Source organism: Bos mutus, chromosome 4 (genome assembly GCF_027580195.1).
Source record: "Bos mutus isolate GX-2022 chromosome 4, NWIPB_WYAK_1.1, whole genome shotgun sequence".
NCBI lineage: Eukaryota > Metazoa > Chordata > Mammalia > Artiodactyla > Bovidae > Bos > Bos mutus.
In genome coordinates, this window is record NC_091620.1 from 68195185 (window position 1) to 68214155 (window position 18971).

At 38.2% G+C, this 18971-nt stretch overlaps 1 protein-coding gene across 2 annotated transcripts in view; it reads left to right on the top strand.

Moving 5' to 3' along the window:
* CFTR (CF transmembrane conductance regulator) overlaps positions 1-18971 on the top strand; it is a 219456-nt gene that overhangs the window by 26014 nt on the left and 174471 nt on the right. For both annotated transcript variants that reach the window (XM_070369592.1, XM_070369593.1), the window contains exon 2: positions 15095-15205. In XM_070369592.1, coding sequence (XP_070225693.1) covers positions 15095-15205 — 111 coding nt within the window. The remainder of the gene's footprint in view (positions 1-15094; positions 15206-18971) is intronic.

Genomic DNA, 18971 nt, shown 5'->3' on the forward strand with positions numbered 1-18971 from the left:
CCACAGGTTTTGGGTTGTTGTGTTTTCATTTTCATTTGTTTCTATGCATATTTTGAATTCTTTTTTGATTTCTTCTGTGATTTGTTGGTTATTCAGCAGCGTGTTGTTCAGCATCCATATGTTGGAATTCTTAATAGTTTTTCTCCTGTAATTGAGATCTAATCTTACTGCATTGTGGTCAGAAAAGATGCTTGGAATGATTTAAATTTTTTTGAATTTTCCAAGGCTAGCTTTATGGCCCAGGATGTGATCTATCCTGGAGAAGGTTCTGTGTGCACTTGAGAAAAAGGTGAATTTCATTGTTTTGGGGTGAAATGTCCTATAGATATCAATTAGGTCCAACTGGTCTATTGTATCGTTTAAAGTTTGTGTTTCCTTGTATTTTCTGTTTAGTTTGATCTATCCATAGGTGTGAGTCGGGTATTAAAGTCTCCCACTACTATTGTGTTATTGTTAATTTCCCCTTTCATACTTGTTAGCATTTGTCTTACATATTGTGGTGCTCTTATGTTGGGTGCATATATATTTATAATTGTTATATCTTCTTCTTGGATTGATCCTTTGATCATTATGTAGTGTCCTTCTTTGTCTCTTTTCACAGCCTTTGTTTTAAAGTCTATTTTATCTGATATGAGTATTGCTACTCCTGCTTTCTTTTGGTCTCTATTTGCATGGAATATCTTTTTCCAGCCTTTCACTTTCAGTCTGTATGTGTCCCCTGTTTTGAGGTCGGTCTCTTGTAGACAACATATATAGGGGTCTTGTTTTTGTATCCATTCAGCCAGTCTTTGTCTTTTGGTTGGGGCATTCAACCCATTTACGTTTAAGGTAATTGTTGATAAGTATGATACCATTGCCATTTACTTTATTGTTTTGGGTTCAAGTTTATACACCCTTTTTGTGTTTCCTGTCTAGAGAATATCCTTTAGCATTTGTTAGAGAGCTGGTTTGGTGGTGCTGAATTCTCTGAGCTTTTGCTTGTCTGTCAAGCTTTTGATTTCTCCTTCATATTTGAATGAGATCCTTGCTGAGTACAGTAATCTGGGCTGTAGGTTATTTTCTTTCATCACTTTAAGTATGTCTTACCATTCCCTCCTGGACTGAAGAGTTTCTATTGAAAGATCAGCTGTTATCCTTATGGGAATACCCCTGTGTGTTATTTGTTGTTTTTCCCTTGCTGCTTTTAATATTTATTCTTTGTGTTTGTTCTTTGTTAATTTGATTAATATGTGTCTTGGGGTGTTTCACCTTGGGTTTATCCTGTTTGGGACTCTCTGGGTTTCTTGGACTTGGGTGATTATTTCCTTCCCCATTTTAGGGAAGTTTTCAACTATTATCTCCTCAAGTATTTTCTCATAGTCTTTCTTTTTGTCTTCTTCTTCTGGGACTCCTATGATTCGAATGTTGGGGCATTTAACACTATCCTGGAGGTCTGAGATTGTCCTCATTTCTTTTAATTCGTTTTTCTATTTTCCTCTCTGATTCATTTATTTCTACCATTCTATCTTGTACTTCACTAATCCTATCTTCTGCCTCTGTTACTCTACTATTTGTTGCCTCCAGAGTGTTTTTGATCTCATTTATTGCATTATTCATTATATATTGACTCTTTTTTATTTCTTCTAGGTCCTTGTTAAACCTTTTTTGCATCTTCTCAATCCTTGTCTCCAAGCTATTTATCTGTGATTCCATTTTGATTTCAAGATTTTGGATCATTTTCACTATCATTATTTGGAGTTCTTTATCAGGTCAATCCCCTATCTCTTCTTCTTTGGTTTGCTTTGGTGGACATTTATCCTGTTCCTTTACCTGCTGGGTATTCCTCTCTCTCTTCATCTTGTTTATATTGCTGAGTTTGGGGTGGCCTTTCTGTATTCTGGCAGTTTGTGGAGTTCTCTTTATTGTGGAGTTTCCTCGCTGTGGGTGAGGTTGTACGGGTGGTTTGTCAAGGTTTCTTGGTTAGGGAACCTTGTGTTGGTATTCTGGTGGGTGGAGCTGGGTTTCTTCTCTCTGGAGTGCAGTGAAGTGTCCAGAAATGAGTTATGAGGTGTCAATGGTTTTGAAGTAAGTTTGGGCAGCCTGCATATTGAAGCTCAGGGCTGTGTTCCTGTGTTGCGTGGTATGTCTTGCTATGGAACTTGTTGGCCCTTGGATTGTTCTTGGTTTCAGTGTAGGTATGGAGACATTTGATGAGGTCCTGTCAATTAATGTTCCCTGGAGTCAGGAGTTCTCTGGTGTTCTCAGGATTTGGACTTAAGCCTCCTGCTTCTGGTTTTTAGTCTTATTTTTACAGTAGTCTCAAGACTTCTCCTTCTATACAGCAGCATTGATAAAACATCTAGGTTAAAGATGAAAAGTTTCTCCACAGTGAGGGACACCCAGAGAGGTTCACAGAGTTACATGGAGAAGAGAAGAGGGAGGAGGGAGCTAGAGGTGACCCGAATGAGATGAGGTGAATCAAAAGAGGAAAGAGCAAGCTAGCCAGTAATCACTTCCTTATGTGCACTCCACAACTGGACCTCTCAGAGATATTCACGGAGTTAAACAGAGAAGAGAAGAGGGAGGAAGAAGACAAAGGTGGCCAGGAGGATAAAAGGGGGGAATCAAAAGGAGCGAGACAGATCCAGCCAGTAATCAGTTCCCTAAGTGTTCTCCACCGTCTGGAACACACAGAGATTCACAGAGTTTGGTAGAGAAGAGAAGAGGGATGGAGGAGACAGAGGCGACCTGGTGGAGAAAACGGAGTGTCCAAAGGGGGAGAGAGCAGTCAAGCCAGTAATCTTGCTCCCAAGTGAAAAATGGGTACTGAAGATTGGGTTTGTAAATGTACAAAATTGATAACAAATACCAAAAAGCAAAGATTAAAAATCTAGAGTAGAGGTTGGAATTTCAAAAATACAATATTAAAGAAAAGAAGAAAAAACAAAGTCACAAAAATTATAAAAAAAAAAATATATGAAGTTCGCTTTAAAAAATAGGGTCTTTTTTATTGCAAAGTAATAGTATGTTATAAAAGTGAAAATTAAAGAATTGAAGGAGTAATAGAGGACTTAAAATTTTTTTTTAATTAAAAAAAAAAGAATGATCATAAAAATAGTAAAAATATATCTAGGGCTTTCTCTGGTATTGTTGTGGGTATTGTGGGGTCAGTTCATTTTTGGATAGTTCCTTGGTCCAGCTTCTATTTCTCAAGATCTATAGGCCCCTTCCTATGCAGTCAGTACTAACTACAGGGTTTTAATCTATTGCACCTGTCACTTCCAAGGCAGTTCCCTCTGTTTTAGCTTCTTCTGTTTGCTGGTCTCTTCAGTGTCTGCTTTCCACCCTGACACAAAGTGGGTGGTGGTGGACACTTTTTTTAGGCTCACTTGTTCAGTTGCGCTGTGGGGAGGGAGGGACGCTGCAAACAAATAACACTGGCATGTGCTTGCAGTGTCTCAGCCACACTGGGCCTGCCCCCACTCACGGCACATGTGCCCTCCCTGCCCACACTGTTCAGGCTCTAGGTTGCTCCACCAGGAACTGTCCGAGGCTGGCCCTGGGCTGCATGCACCTCCCAGTTCTAAGCCACTCAGGTTCAGGCACTCGGGTAGTTCTCAGAGGCGCAGACTCAGTTGGGCCTACTTTTTGTGCCCTTTCCAGGTCAGAGCAGCTCAGGTGATGAGGTGTTTGGAGAGCGTGGTCGCTGCAACTTATCACCTCCCCCGTCCCTGCTGCTCGGTTTTCTGGGTGTAGAACCGGTGCACCTTCTCAGGCAGATGTTGACTGTCCAGAACCCCAAGAAGTCTTAGTTAGAAAAGAAGCCTGCTTGCAGTTCGGTAGATAATGTCTCTCTGGGGCTGCGATTTCCCCCTTCCGGCTCTGGCTGCCTGTCACCAGAAGGGGATGGTCTGCAGCTGCCTAGTTCTGTTCAGCCCTTTGTTCTGTGAGTGGGCCTGGAGGTGTCTTAGGGCTTTTCACATGGTAGCTATCCCACAGTCTGGTTTGCTAGCCCAAGTTAGTTCACTCAGATTGCCCTCGGGGCATTCAGGCCCGGTCCTCACTCTAAGCAATGCAGCCCGTGCCTCCCTGCCCAGCCCCTGCTTGCTAGTGGCGGGTGCAGGCGTCTGTGCTGCTTCTTCACTGGGAGAGTTACTGTTAGGCTCATAATCTGTGGGTTTTAATTATTTATTTATTTTTCCTCCCTGTTATGTTGCCCTGTGTGCTTCCAAGGCTCGCCACAGACTCGACAGTGAGAGTGTTTCCTGGTGTTTGGAAACTTCTCTCTTTTTAAGACTCCCTTCCTGGGATGGAGCTCCATCCCTACCTCTTTTGTCTCTTTTTTTGTCTTTTATATTTTTTCCTACCTCCTTTCGAAGACAGTGGGCTGCTTTTCTGGGTACCTGATGTCCTCTGCCGGCATTCAGAAGTTGTTTTGTGGAATTTACTTATCATTTAAATGTTCTTTTGATGAATTTGTTGGGGAGAAAATGGTCTCCCCATCCTATTCCTCTGCCATCTTAGGACCGCCCTCCTGTTACCTGTCTTTTAGATTATAGACATTCTGATGGTTATGAAGTAGAATCTCATTGTGATTTTGATTTGCATTTCTCTAACAGCTAATGAAGTTGAACATCTTTTCATATGCTTTTGGGTGTTCATATATCTCTTTTGGAGAAATGTCCATTCAGATCCTTTGCCCATTTATAAATTGGGTTGTCTTTTTATGATTGAGTTATGAGTTCCTTATATATTCTACATACAGATCTCTTATTGGATGTATGATCTGCAAAAAAATTCTCCCATTCTTTGGATTATTTTTTCCACTTCCTTGATGGTCTGCTTTAAGGCATAAAATTTTTATAATTTGATGATGTCTAATCTATTGTTTTTTTTCTGTTGTTGCTTATGCTTTTCATATTATACCTAAGGGTATATTATTTTTGTTTTCCTAAAATTAGTCCTAATATGGCAAATTTGGTACAAGTGTAGGCTTTGGTATCACAGTCCTGTTTTGAAATTCTAACTCTGCCCTGGATAAATGATTTAAGCTCCTTCAGCCTGTTATTCATCTGTAAAATGAAGATAATACTAGGACTTAACTGTTGAATCATTGTGGGGATCAGATGAAATAATGAATGTGAAATACTTAGAATTTTACAGAATTATAGTAATAGTCTACTAATGTAAGCTATTACTTTTGTTATAGTCCCAATAATAAACTCTAGTGCTCTGGAAATTAAAGCCATGTAGATTCTATGAAGAAGCAATATAATAATCTACAGCTATAATATTTTATGAACAACATTGAATCTGACCCCCATGAAAACCAAATAGTCATAGTTGTTATTTCCAGGAGGAGCTGCAGCTAAGAGATCTTAATAAGAGTTTTTTAAAGGTCACATGCCTGGGAAATAATAGAATTAAAACTTAAAATTTTCTTCTTAAAATCACTGCTGCTGCTGCTGCTGCTGCTAAGTCGCTTCAGTCATGTCCAACTCTGTGCGACCCTATCGACAGCAGCCCACCAGGCTCCTAGTCCCTGGGATTCTCCAGGCAAGAACACTGGAGTGGGTTGCCATTTCCTTCTCCAATGCATGAAAGTGAAAAGTCAAAGTGAAGTCTCATAGTTGTGTCCGACTCTTCATGACCCCATGGACTGCAGCCTACCAGGCTCCTCCATCCATGGGATTTTCCAGGCAAAAGTACTGGAGTGGGGTGCCAATGCCTTCTCCACTTAAAATCACTAGTTCAGTTTTTTCAGAACAGATTTATAGTAGAAATTAAGTGGAGTTTTTTTAGTCTTCATGGTAGTTTTATCTCAGACAGTTATATCAGGAAAGAAATGAAAGTTTATGGGAATTAAAATTTATAGTGAAAATTACGTGAAAATCATGGAGTTAAGGTATATTTGACTAGAAAGTTTGTTTGCTTAGATAGCCATGCTGCTGCTGCTGCTAAGTTGCTTCAGTCGTGTCCAACTCTGTACGACCCCATAGACGGTAGTCCACCAGGCTCCCCCGTCCCTGGGATTCTCCAGGCAAGAACACTGGAGTGGGTTGCCATTTCCTTCTCCAATGCATGAAAGTGAAAAGTGAAAGTGAAGTCGCTCAATCGTGTCCAACTCTTAGCGACCCCATGGTCGTTAGGCTCACTGCAGCCCACCAGGCTCCTCAGTCCATGGGACTTTCCAGGTAAGAGTACCGGAGGGGGTTGCCATTGCCTTCTCCGGCATAGATAGCCATAGCGAGTACTAATTATATATGCCTTCTTCTTTAATTAAATAGAACTTCTTTCTTATTTCAAGTTATACATACTTACCATTAGACATTACTGTATATAGATAAGCAAAAAGAAAGTATTTTTGCCAGATGTTTTAATACGCTTGCATTCCTGATACATTTATATTTAGAAGCATCTTATAAAATAAGTCTATCAATTTTCTATTTAAGTTTAGGTTCATTCGGCATGAAGTTAAATTGATTTGTATCATGGCTTTAAATTGTGGGCCTCTGGAAGATTTTTCAGATTGGTTTGTAGGCTTTTTTTGAGCAGCAAATAATCATCTTTCCAAATCTTCTAAAATTCATTGACTACATTTATTTACTGTTAACTTATCTACACGAAGAAAAAGAATTTCTACAGTTCTGTTGGTAAGGTAAGTGCCTCATGAGAAATTAACTCTCAAACACAAAAATAGCTTGTTTAGCAAGCAAGAAGGCAAACACTGTTTAATTACCTTGTGGAGTCAGAGGACATACTCACTGACCTGACCTGCACCCAGTGCTGCAGCTGTGAGGTACATTCTTAAAACCTACAAGTTTTATGTAGGACTTTTGAGGGCTAGATGCCATTACTTTCTCAAGGTTTATCTTTACTAAAATTCATTGAGGAAAAACACATCTGACACAAATAACCCTGGATCTAAGTTGGTTAAACACTTGTGACATTTAAAGTGTTATTTACATGAATTGAAAACGACATCCTTGTAGAGATGAAATGACTTTTGGTCGGAAACCAATTCTTCCCATCATAGCCATTTTTCAAAAAGCTAAAGCAAACGGGCAAAACGTACTGCAGAAATTTGAGATTTATTGTCACAGTCTGTTCAAATGATTCCCCTCCTTTCCTCTTCCTAAACTTCAGCATTTTCTTTAGGACTATCCAACATATCTGAGGGATTTCAAACCATGGTAAATACACTGGATGAGGAGAAAACCTCTAGTGTATTTAAATTTGTCTATACTAAGCAGTTTACAATAATTTCTATTATTTCCTTAAGTATCATTTCATGCAGAAAGGAAAAAGTCTTCGTCATTTGAGTTTATCGATTTGTCAGTATTTGGGAGATGTGTCATGCAACCATGGATTTGAATTTGCTGTTTATTTCACTTGGCTATATAAATCAAAAATAATATTACATAATGTAGAGACATGATTGTTTTATACAAACAAAATCATCTTAAACTGAAAAGATCTGATACTTGACCTTCATCTTAAATTATAGCAGATGAAAATGTCAGTTGCCTCTGGTGGATTAATAAAGCCAAATGTCAAATGGGAAGGTGATTATAAGCTTTAATTATGTGGTTGTACAGGGATAGGTTTCTTGAAATATCAAGGCTTTAATAATGTCTTTAATTGGAAAATTCTTTTCATCATAAGGAAGTACAAGTCACTCTACATCTGTGCAAAAATCAGAATTTTTATTCTAAGAAATGAAACTAAATACAGTTTCATTGTGTGTGTTTGTATTTTTTTTTTTAATCAAGTGATTGATTTTTTTCTTGATAAAACCTGAAGTCTCTTATTAAATGTGCAATGGGTCTGGGTGCTAGACTTTTATTTTCTATGTTGGTCTATGCTTAAAATTCTCCAAGCCAAGCTTCAGCAATATGTGAACCGTGAACTTCCTGATGTTCAAGCTGGTTTTAGAAAAGGCAGAGGAACCAGAGATCAAATTGCCAACATCTGCTGGATCATGGAAAAAGCAAGAAAGTTCCAGAAAAACATATGTTTCTGCTTTATTGACTGTGCCAAAGCCTTTGACTATGTGGATCACAATAAACTGTGGAAAATTCTGAAAGAGATGGGAATACCAGACCACCTGACTGGCCTCTTGAGAAACCTATATGCAGGTCAGGAAGCAACAGTTAGAACTGGACATGGAACAACAGACTGGTTCCAAATAGGAAAAGGAGTACATCAAGGCTGTATATTGTCACCCTGCTTATTTAACTTATATGCAGAGTACATCATGAGAAACACTCGGCTGGAAGAAGCACAAGCTGGAATCAAGATTGGCAGGAGAAATATCAATAACCTCAGATATGCAGATGACACCACCCTTATGGCAGAAAGTGAAGAGGAACTCAAAAGCCTCTTGATGAAAGTGAAAGTGGAGAGTGAAAAAGTTGGCTTAAAGCTCAACATTCAGAAAACTAAGATCATAGCATGTGGTCCCATCACTTCATGGGAAATAGATGGGGAAAAGGTGGAAACAGTGTCAGACTTTATTTTTCTGGGCTCCAAAATCACCGCAGATGGTGATTGTAGCCATGAAATTAAAAGATGCTTACTCCTTGAAAGGAAAGTTATGACCAACCTAGATAGCATATTCAAAAGTGGAGACATTACTTTGCCAACAAAGGTCCATCTAGTCAAGGCTGTGGTTTTTCCATTGGTCATGTATGGATGTGAGAGTTGGACTGTGAAGAGAGGTGAGCACTGAAGAATTGATGCTTTTGAACTGTGGTGTTGGAGAAGACTCTTGAGAGTCCCTTGGACTGCAAGGAGATCCAACCAGTCCATTCTAAAGGAGATCAGTCTTGGGTGTTCTTTGGAAGGACTGATGCTAAAGCTGAAACTCCAATACTTTGGCTACCTCATGCGAAGAGTTGACTCACTGGAAAAGGCCCTGATGCTGGGAGGGACTGGGGGCAGGAGGAGAAGGGGACGACGGAGGATGAGATGGCTGAATGGCATCACTGACTTGATGGGCATGAGTTTGACTAAAGTCTGGGTATTGGTGATGAACAGGGAGGCCTGGTGTGCTGCCATTCATGGGGTCGCAAAGAGTCGGACATGACTGAGCAACTGAACTGAAAACTTTAGGATATAAAGAACTGTATACCTTAAGAATCTCTGAAGCCCTGTAATTAATGATTAGTGAGTTTCTGTTAGAAATAGCGAAAACTTTGGAAATTGTCACAGTTTCTAAGTTCAATTTATAAGTCCATTTTCAATATGCAGTTACAGGTTATGAACAAAAAAGGAGAATAAGATCAGTTAGAGATGAGGGAAAGGATGGTGAGAGCAGGTTTGAGGAAAATGAGGAAGAACAGGGTTTATTGCTTTTGGCTATTGCAGGTATACCTGCCTTGCTATTATGAAACACTTGCATGCTCATTCATTTTTTAATGGAAGAAATTTTGAGATAGGTATCCTGAGTTGTCATCCTAAATTCTATCCAAGTATGTTGAACATACTCAAGCTCATTCAAAAGAAAGAGTGGCTGGAGTTTTACAGTAACTAATATTTCATTGAGTGTCTAGATATAGATAACTGGGATTTTTTTATTTGCTTGTTTTTATTTTTAGGATTGGTTTGAGGTAGTCAGGGGGACCTCCATGATGGAGCAGAGATTTTGTTCAGTTGTTTTTGGCTTAATCTCACAAAATAAATTCTTTCAGTTAACTGGTGATTGATTACCAGGCAGCTTAAAGTTAATTGATTTTAGGTTTCATAATTAACCTTAAGTTTCTGTTTCAGGTTATGAATATAGGTTTACTGTAATGAATCTGTCAGAAACACTAAACTGTATTAATCATTATTAATGGCTAACTCTTAATACTACTGAATATGTTTGATTTGATGGTGCTGGGCTATGGAGCTCTTTATAATCAAGACTAGAGGTAATGTTATAATATATGTATTAAAATGGGCACAGATAACACAAGGAAGCTTTTTATAAACGTAGCCATCAAATTGTGTTACTTTAAAATGAGCTAGAAAGTCATTTATGGAATTGGTGATCAGGTCTTAGATATGGACCAAAAGACGTATGTTTATTAGTTTTTAAAAGAAAAAAATTGTTTTTAAACTTCCTGCAAATGTCTATGGTATTATAATATTTACAGTTAGTGAGATTCTCTTTATTTGTAAATTTAGTTTCATATTTTAACAATTTTAAACATACTGAAAATAAAAGTTTTAGCAATAGAGGGAGTATATTTTTCTCTTCTAAATTTTCCATTTTTTGCTGTTGTTGTTTAGTCACTCAGTCTATCCAACTCTTTTGCGACCTCATGGACTGCAGCCCACCAGGCTCCTCTGTCCATGGGGTTTTCTGGGTAAGATTAGAGGAGTGGGTTGCCATTTCCTTCTCCATGGGATCTTCCTGACCCAGAGATTGAATCCACGAGGTCAAGTTGGCCCTTTTCTGGTTGAGCTGATTGTTAAATTTTCAGGAACTTCGTGAGCTGGTTGTTAAGCACAACTAGTATTAAAAATTAATTGAAATAAATTATGTTAAATAAAGATAATAAAAACTCAAAAGTTATTGCTGCCTATTCATTATTATCTATGCTACTGAGGTTAGTTGATTGTATCTGAATGGTAATCACACTATATTATGATATGCAACTGTGTATCTCTTCCCAACTTGGTGCTCAGTGACTTCACATTTGATGGCTTGAAACTGGTCATGGTGGGAGCGTTTACAACACAGAAACTGGCTGATGCCATAAGTCACCTTTTGTTTTTCTGAGGAAGGCATGGGCGAAGACATGCTAGCACACCATATCATTGCCTGCAGTTTGCTAGCTTTTGATTTCCCTGCTGCTAGACCCTCCTTCCATACTCTGTCCAGAATAACCCACCAAGCTTAATTTTCCTAGACAATAAAAGCTGAACATGGTAAAGGAAGGGATGATGTCAGAAGAATGTGGTAAAATATAGTTTTTGCCATTTAGTAACAAACAAATTTAGCATCTTTGAGCCTCCATTCCTTTATGCTTAAAGTAAGGCAGTCATCTCTTTGTTCTGCCTACCTATGAAGACTTTCAAATTAAAATGACAATATGCTAGTGTTTGTGAAAGTGCTGTACACACATAATTTTTTTATTAGTAGTAAACACTTGCTTCAGCTTTTCACTTATTGACTTTATTTTACAAAGGCTTATAACTAACAGAATAGAGTTTATATCCTAAAATTGCTGCCCCAGATTTTTCACACTCTCACCGACCCCTGTATCAGCAAATGTGGCTCCAGTGCTTATGCTTGCTACTGGATGGCAAGCGCCAGGTGGGTGTGCCAACACTCTCTCAGACAATGCCCACTGTAGATGCTAGATCATGGGACTTCTTTACTGTGTTCAGACTGTCCTCAATATTTTCATTCTTGTTCTCTCTGAAAAACTGCCAATGGATCACAATGGGCAATAAAGATGAACCTTACTATCATCCTTTGTTGAGATTTGAAGGCTCTTGTTAAGATGCAAACATTGCAAGTAAAAATGAAAAAAAACTGACATATTAAGCCATTGTCACTTGTTAATATCTTGGTCAGAAATGGTTGGTGAAACTCCTGAGCCTTTGAGCTGGGTTGTAATTCAGTTGAATTTTTTTTTTTTTAAATATACTTACAACCCAGAATGGACTTTTATTGTGCTAATATTGCCCATATTTCCTTTCTTTTCCTATAACAAAATTTTTAGTTTTTCACAGAATGATTAAAATTCTATGTGAAGTAATTGTCCTAAATTTAGTAGACTCTTGTAGAAAGTCATTTAAAATTATTTAAAAGTTACCTGGTTTTACAATTTGGAAGTACATATATTTTTTAATGAAAGTCCTACAGGTTACAAACAAAAACCACATACATCACTTAACACATATTATTCATGATAAGTTTTCATTATGATGTGAATAGACAAGATAATAAGCACCATCTTAGCATATATGACATCAAGGATTTTCACTCAGTGTGTTACCAGGATCAATGGCAAGTTCAAAAGTTATCCAAAATGGCAGGTGAAAATTAGTATTCCTTGAAGTACTCTCAATTGAAGCAGAAATTCTTTTCTTATCCTAAAAATTCTTACCTAGCCATTTAAAACACTTTTCAGCTGAATTCTTTTCTTCAATCAATTGCCCAAAATTCTATAAGCACATGGTAACTTTCCTATAATAAATGCTTATTCTTTTTTATTTTATTTTATTTTATGCTGCTGTTTATTAAAAATGTTTACCATAAACTATTTCCTGAATATTGCTATCATGGAGGTATTTGGGGATTTTAATATTATTTCTCCTAATGTTTGACATTTCATAGAAAGAGGAATCATAATTTCTATTTACTGCTATTTCATTGAAATACTTTTTTTTTTCAAGTAAGCTGTTTTTTTTTTTTTTTTTCCATGTGCGCTTGAGAAAAAGGTGAAATTCATTGTTTTGGGATGAAATGTCCTATAGCTATCAATTAGGTCTAACTGGTCTATTGTATCGTTTAAAGTTTGTGTTTCCTTGTTAATTTTCTGTTTAGTTGATCTATCCATAGGTGTGAGTGGGGTATTAAAGTCTCCCACTTTTATTGTGTTATTGTTAATTTCTCCTTTCATACTTGTTAGCATTTGTCTTACATACTGCGGTGCTCCCATGTTGGGTGCATATATATTTATAATTGTTATATCTTCTTCTTGGATTGATCCTTTGATCATTATGTAGTGACCTTCTTTGTCTCTTAAATTCAGTTGAATTTTAAGGAAGGACAAGTTGTAGATACACCAGGAACGCAGGGAAGGGGTGAAGACCAGGGAAGTGTAAACAAGAATCTGGACCCGTTGGGTGGGAGTGGTGAAGGTAGACATAAGAGCCTTTTGTAGTTTTGCCCTGAAACAATGTCAAAATGTTTGTGTTTGGCATAGCATTTCCTCTTTTTATTCAGAGTAGCTTTGCTAGAATACTTTGCTGTCATGAGTTTATTTGGCCTCTCAGATACTGCTAAAACACTCTTTTAATTTTTGATGGGTGACATGCCTTGATATTACCAAATTCTCAATGACACCAAACTTTAGAACTTTCTGAAGAAAAGAAAGATAGTAAGAGTAAAAACATATGTTTAGTTCAGTTCAGTCGCTCAGTCATGTCCGACTCTTTGCGACCCCATGAATCACAGCACGCCAGGCCTCCCCGTCCATCACCAACTCCCGGAGCTCACTCAAACTCATGTCCATCGAGTCAGTGATGCCATCCAACCATCTCATCCTCTGTTGTCCCCTTCTCCTCCTGCCCCCAATCCTTCCCAGCATCAGAGTCTTTTCCAGTAAGTCAACTCTTCACATGAGGTGGCCAAAGTACTGGAGTTTCAGCTTTAGTATTAGTCCTTCCAAAGAACACCCAGGACTGATCTCCTTTAGAATGGACTGGTTGGATCTCCTTGCAGTCCAAGGGACTCTCAAGAGTCTTCTCCAACACCACAGTTCAAAAGCATCAATTCTTCAGCGCTCAGCTTTCTTCACAGTCCAACTCTCACATTCATACACGACCACTGGAAAAACCATAGCATTGACTAAATGGACTTTGTTGGCAAAGTAATGTCTCTGCTTTTTTATATGCTATCTAGGTTGGTCATAACTTTTCTTCCAAGGAGTAAGCGTCTTTTAATTTCATGGCTGCAGTCACCATCTGCAGTGATTTTGGAGCCCAGAAAAATAAAGTCTGACACTGTTTCCACCTTTTCCTCATCTGTTTCCCATGAAGTGATGGGACCAGATGCCATGATCTTCGTTTTCTGAATGTTGAGCTTTAAGCCAACTTTTTCACTCTCCACTTTCACTTTCATCAAGAGGCTTTTTAGTTCCTCTTCACTTTCTGCCATAAAGGTGGTGTCATCTGCATATCTGAGGTTATTGATATTTCTCCCAGCAATCTTGATTCCAGAGAATCACTAATTTCAACTTCAATTCATTTTGTTAATAAATACATGCCATTTCGCATGAGAAAGGTCTCATTTGCTCAACAACTTTCATTTAGAAGTCTCTTTTTGTACATAATTTCTTTAACAGTTTTCCTGCCCCTCCCTCCTTCCTCTTTGTTTTCCCTTTTCTTTGTTTTGTTTTTAGATTTTCTCACCTCTGTGAAGATCATTGTTGTTGTTTATTTGCTAGGTTGTGTCTGACTCTTTGCAACCCCATGGACTGTAGCCCATCAGGCTCATCTATCCATTGGGTTCCTCAGACAAGGAGAGTGGAGTGAGTTTCCATTTCCTTCTCCAGGGAATCTTCTCCACCCAGGGATTAAACCCACATCTCCTGTATTGGCAGGCAGATTCTTTACTACTGAGCCACCTGGAAAGCCTCTCTGTGAAGATTATTTTGCCTTATTCACAATAGTTAGAAACATGTACTTGAAAATAACTGCAGTATCCTGCCTAATCATTTACCAGGCCAGCTTCCATCATAAATTGTTATTTATTAGATATGTAGCGGGCCGAAGTGCGTAACTGTTGTAAGATGAGGAGACAAACACAAGAAAATTATGATCCCCACCGTCATTCAGGGGTGATGATTAAGTCAACAAATTGACACACACTACTCATTAGCCCTCTAGCTATAGTTAGTTCATTCCACAAATAGCACATTGCTGAGGAGTTTGTACTATGATATGTTGGGTGTTGTTTGAGTGTCTGTCTGATCATTCATAGATCATTTTGTAGAGGCTGGACTTCAACAAACTATAAACTTTTAATATCTGGTTATTTTAGGGAAATTTCTTCCCACCTCTCTCCTTCCCGCCCTTCCTTTCAGATTTTTATACTTTTAGTATAGAATGTTTAGCAGTTTTCTTTTTTTTCCTCTCTGGGAAAGATTCTACCACCATTCCTAATCCTTTTAGAAAAAGCTATAGTCATGTCAGTTCAGAGGTGTTGATGTTTTATACAGTTGAGTTCTGTGAGATATGAATCTCTGATATTCATAGAAGATGCCTTACTTTATTCTCATATTTATGCGCGGCTCTTTTCCACATGCTAGAAAATTTGAAACTTTATCTGATTTCAAGTCTACATTGGAGATCAAGTTAACAGTTATATCTGTTTCTCCTCTCTTTATTTTAGCTGGACCAGACCAATTTTGAAGAAAGGATACAGACAGCGCTTGGAATTGTCAGACATATACCATATCTCTTCTTCTGATTCTGCTGACAATCTATCTGAAAAATTGGAAAGGTATGTTCATGAACATTGTTTATTAGTTGAAGAGAGAAATTAATATTATTAGAGACTAGAGAACTACTATTGGAGGGCCTAATTCTTAAAATGGGGTATTAATAATAGGAACATCCTATTTTCTTGATGAAGTCTTGATCAATTAAGAATTAACCATAGAAGGGATGAAAGAAAACCATTTCCCTGGGAAAAGATCTTTTTTATTTTTTGAAAAATACATATTTGAATTCTGAGAAGCTATCTGTCACTTAAAGAACATTAAGTGGATTTTGTGAAGACCGGAACAACATCTTTATGAAGCAAGTTGTGTATATTTGCCTCTAGAATCTTAAATCGTGAATACAGATACGCATACTCAGAAATCTTAGGGTAAAGGCAGTTGGATGTCAAGAATATGTAGAAGTTTCATATTTTTGAGCACATGTTGAATGCCAGGTATGGTATCTCCTCTTAGCCTCTCTGGAAGGAAAGTATCATTATCTCTATCTTATAGAAGAGCAAATTGAGGCTCAGAGAGATAAATTTTCCAGCTAATAAATGGCTGAGCTCTGATTCAAACTTGGGTCCATACTCCCAGCTTCCCCAAAAACAGTGTTTCCCATTGTAAAGAAGTCTTCTTTTTAAAGAGTATTGGTTACAATCCTTTTGATTGCTAGTGACGGGAATCCAATCAAGTAGCTTAAGTAAATAAAAAGAGGAAATGTATTGACTCATGTAGTCTATCTGTGTAAAAGCTTAGGGACAGAACTGCCGTTAGGGACTCAGTGGAACCAGGAACTGGTTTTATTGTCTCAGATTGGCTTCCTCCATGCAGTGGTCCTCAGAATGCTTTTTTCATGTCTTTACAGACCACTGAGGAAAGAGTCTTTTTTCCAAAAGTGAAAAATCCCAGAAACTTTTGAGTCACATGCTTACTTCTTGGACCAACAACAATCTGTGAATGAGCTGGACAGAGTCTTGTGCCAGCAGTACAGGATCTGATACCAGATGAGGGGGAAAGGGAAAGGGAGTTGGCAAAAAAGAAAGAGAAGCAACTACTTTTTAACAGCACCAAAATAAAATAGTTGAGTAGACTTATAATTCGTTTACTTTATGTTCATTAAACTCATTGAATTTCTTTTGAAGTTTCAAGGCACATAAGGTGTTTAGCCTTATTGTTTCTTGGTTTTATTCAAAGAATTAGGATAGTGAAAGTAGCAGATTCACATTTCCAAGATCAAGCACCAGTTTCTATTATTGAGCACTTAGTATATGTAAGTGCCATTAAGGCAGTATTACTTTTGATTTTTTGTTTTTGTTTGGTTTGTTCTGGTTATGATAAATAAACAGAATAAAGTCTAGAATAGAGTCTGTCCCTTGGTAGATCCCCTATGGATACCAAACTTTATGGATGCTCAAGTCCCGTATACCAAATGTTATATTATATGCAAATAACCTACATATATTCACTTTCAGTTCAGTTCAGTTCAGTCGCTCAGTTGTGTCCGACTCTTTGCAACCCCATGAATCGCAGCACACCAGGCCTCCCAGTCCATCACCAACTCCCGGAGTTCACTCAGACTCACGTCCATCGAGTCAGTGATGCCATCCAGCCGTCTCATCCTCTGTCGTCCCCTTCTCCTCCTGCCCCCAATCCCTCCCAGCATCAGTCTTTTACAATGAGTCAACTCTTCACATGAGGTGGCCAAAGTACTGGAGTTTCAGCTTTAGTATCATTCCCTCCAAAGAAATCCCAGGGCTGATCTTCAGAATGGACTGGTTGGATCTCCTTGCAGTCTCCCTTGGACTCTCAAGAGACTTCTCCAACACCACAGTTCAAAAGCATCAATTCTTTGGTGCTCAGCCTTCTTCACAGTCCAACTCTCACATCCATACATGACCACAGGAAAAACCATAGCCTTGAACAGATGGACCTTTGTTGGCAAAGTAATGTCTCTGCTTTTGAATATGCTATCTAGGTTGGTTATAACTTTCCTTCCAAGGAGTAAGCATCTTTTAATTTCATGGCTGCAGTCACCATCTGCAGTGATTTTGGAGCCCAAAAAAAGAAAGTCTGACACTATTTCCACTGTTTCCCCATCTATTTCCCATGAAGTGATGGGACCGGATGCCATGATCTTCGTTTTCTGAATGTTGAGCTTTAAGCCAACTTTTTCACTCTCTACTTTCACTTTCATCAAGAGGCTTTTTAGTTCCTCTTCACCTTCTGCCATAAGGGTGGTGTCATCTGCATATCTGAGGTTATTGATATTTCTCCCAGCAATCTTGATTCCAGCTTGTGCTTCTTCCAGCCCAGCGTTTCTCATGATGTACTCTGCATATAAGTTAAATAAGCAGGGTGACAATATACAGCCTTGACGTACTCCTTTTCCTATTTGGAACCAGTCTGTTGTTCCATGTCCAGTTCTAACTGTTGCTTCCTGACTTGCATACAAATTTCTCAAGAAGCAGATCAGGTGGTCTGGTATTCTCATCTCTTTCAGAATTTTCCACAGTTTAATGTGATCCACACAGTCAAAGGCTTTGGCATAGTCAATGAAGCAGAAATAGATGTTTTTCTGGAACTCTCTTGCTTTTTCCATGATCCAGCAGATGTTGGCAATTTGGTCTCTGGTTCCTCTGCCTTTTCTAAAACCAGTTTGAACATCAGGAAGTTCATGGTTCACGTATTGCTGAAGTCTGGCTTGGAGAATTTTGAGCATTACTTTACTAGCATGTGAGATGAGTGCAATTATGTGGTAGTTTGAGCTTTCTTTGGCATTGCCTTTCTTTGAGATTGGAATGAAACCTGACCTTTTCCAGTCCTGTGGCCACTGCTGAGTTTTCCAAATGTGCTGGCATATTGAGTACAGCACTTTCACAGCATCATCTTTCAGGATTTGAAATAGCTCAACTGGAATTCTGTCACCTCCACTAGCTTTGTTCGTAGTGATGCTTTCTAAGGCCCACTTGACTTCACATTCCAGAATGTCTGGCTCTAGATGAGTGATCACACCATCATGATTATCTCTCTAGATTACTTATAATGCCTAATAAAATGTGAATTTTATGTAATAGTTGCCAGCACATGAAAAATTCAAGTTTTGCTCTTTGAAACTTTTTGAAAAAAATTTTTTGGTGAATATTTTCCTTCCCCCGTTGATTGAATCTACAGATGTGGAACCTGAAGACATGTAGGGCCATGTTAGTAGGTGCTTAGTAAATATTTGTTGAATGAATAAATGATGATTGAATGTGAAATGGCTGACATTATGCAAAAACCTGTAACAGTGCTGCAGGGATAAAATATATAAACATAATACATTGTAGTTTTATCAGCAAGTTCAAAATAATCTAGTAGATAGTGAATATCTAAGTTCTAAATGGATGCTGAACAAAAGATTAATCACAGTAGGACTAGGCTACTCAAAACCTGTTTACTCCAGGTTTATTTTTATCTGTGGCTGAATAGAGGACATATACCTGAATTTGTAGTATTATCTGGTCTAACATATTTTCTCCTCAGTTTTCATTGTCTTCATATCAAATGTACCCACTTTTTTCCAATTCAACAGCTGTGTGCCAGCATAAGTCCATAAACCCTATTAATATTTTTGTCTTTGGGGGGTATTTCTTCTTTCTTCTCTTATGTATTTTTTTTTAAATAAAAGTTGTTACTTAGAGTTTATTCAAACATTTTGGAAGAGTAACATACACTTATGGTACTTTGTAACTCTCAGTTCAGTTAAGTCAGTCAGTCATGTCCGACTCTTTGCGACCCCATGAA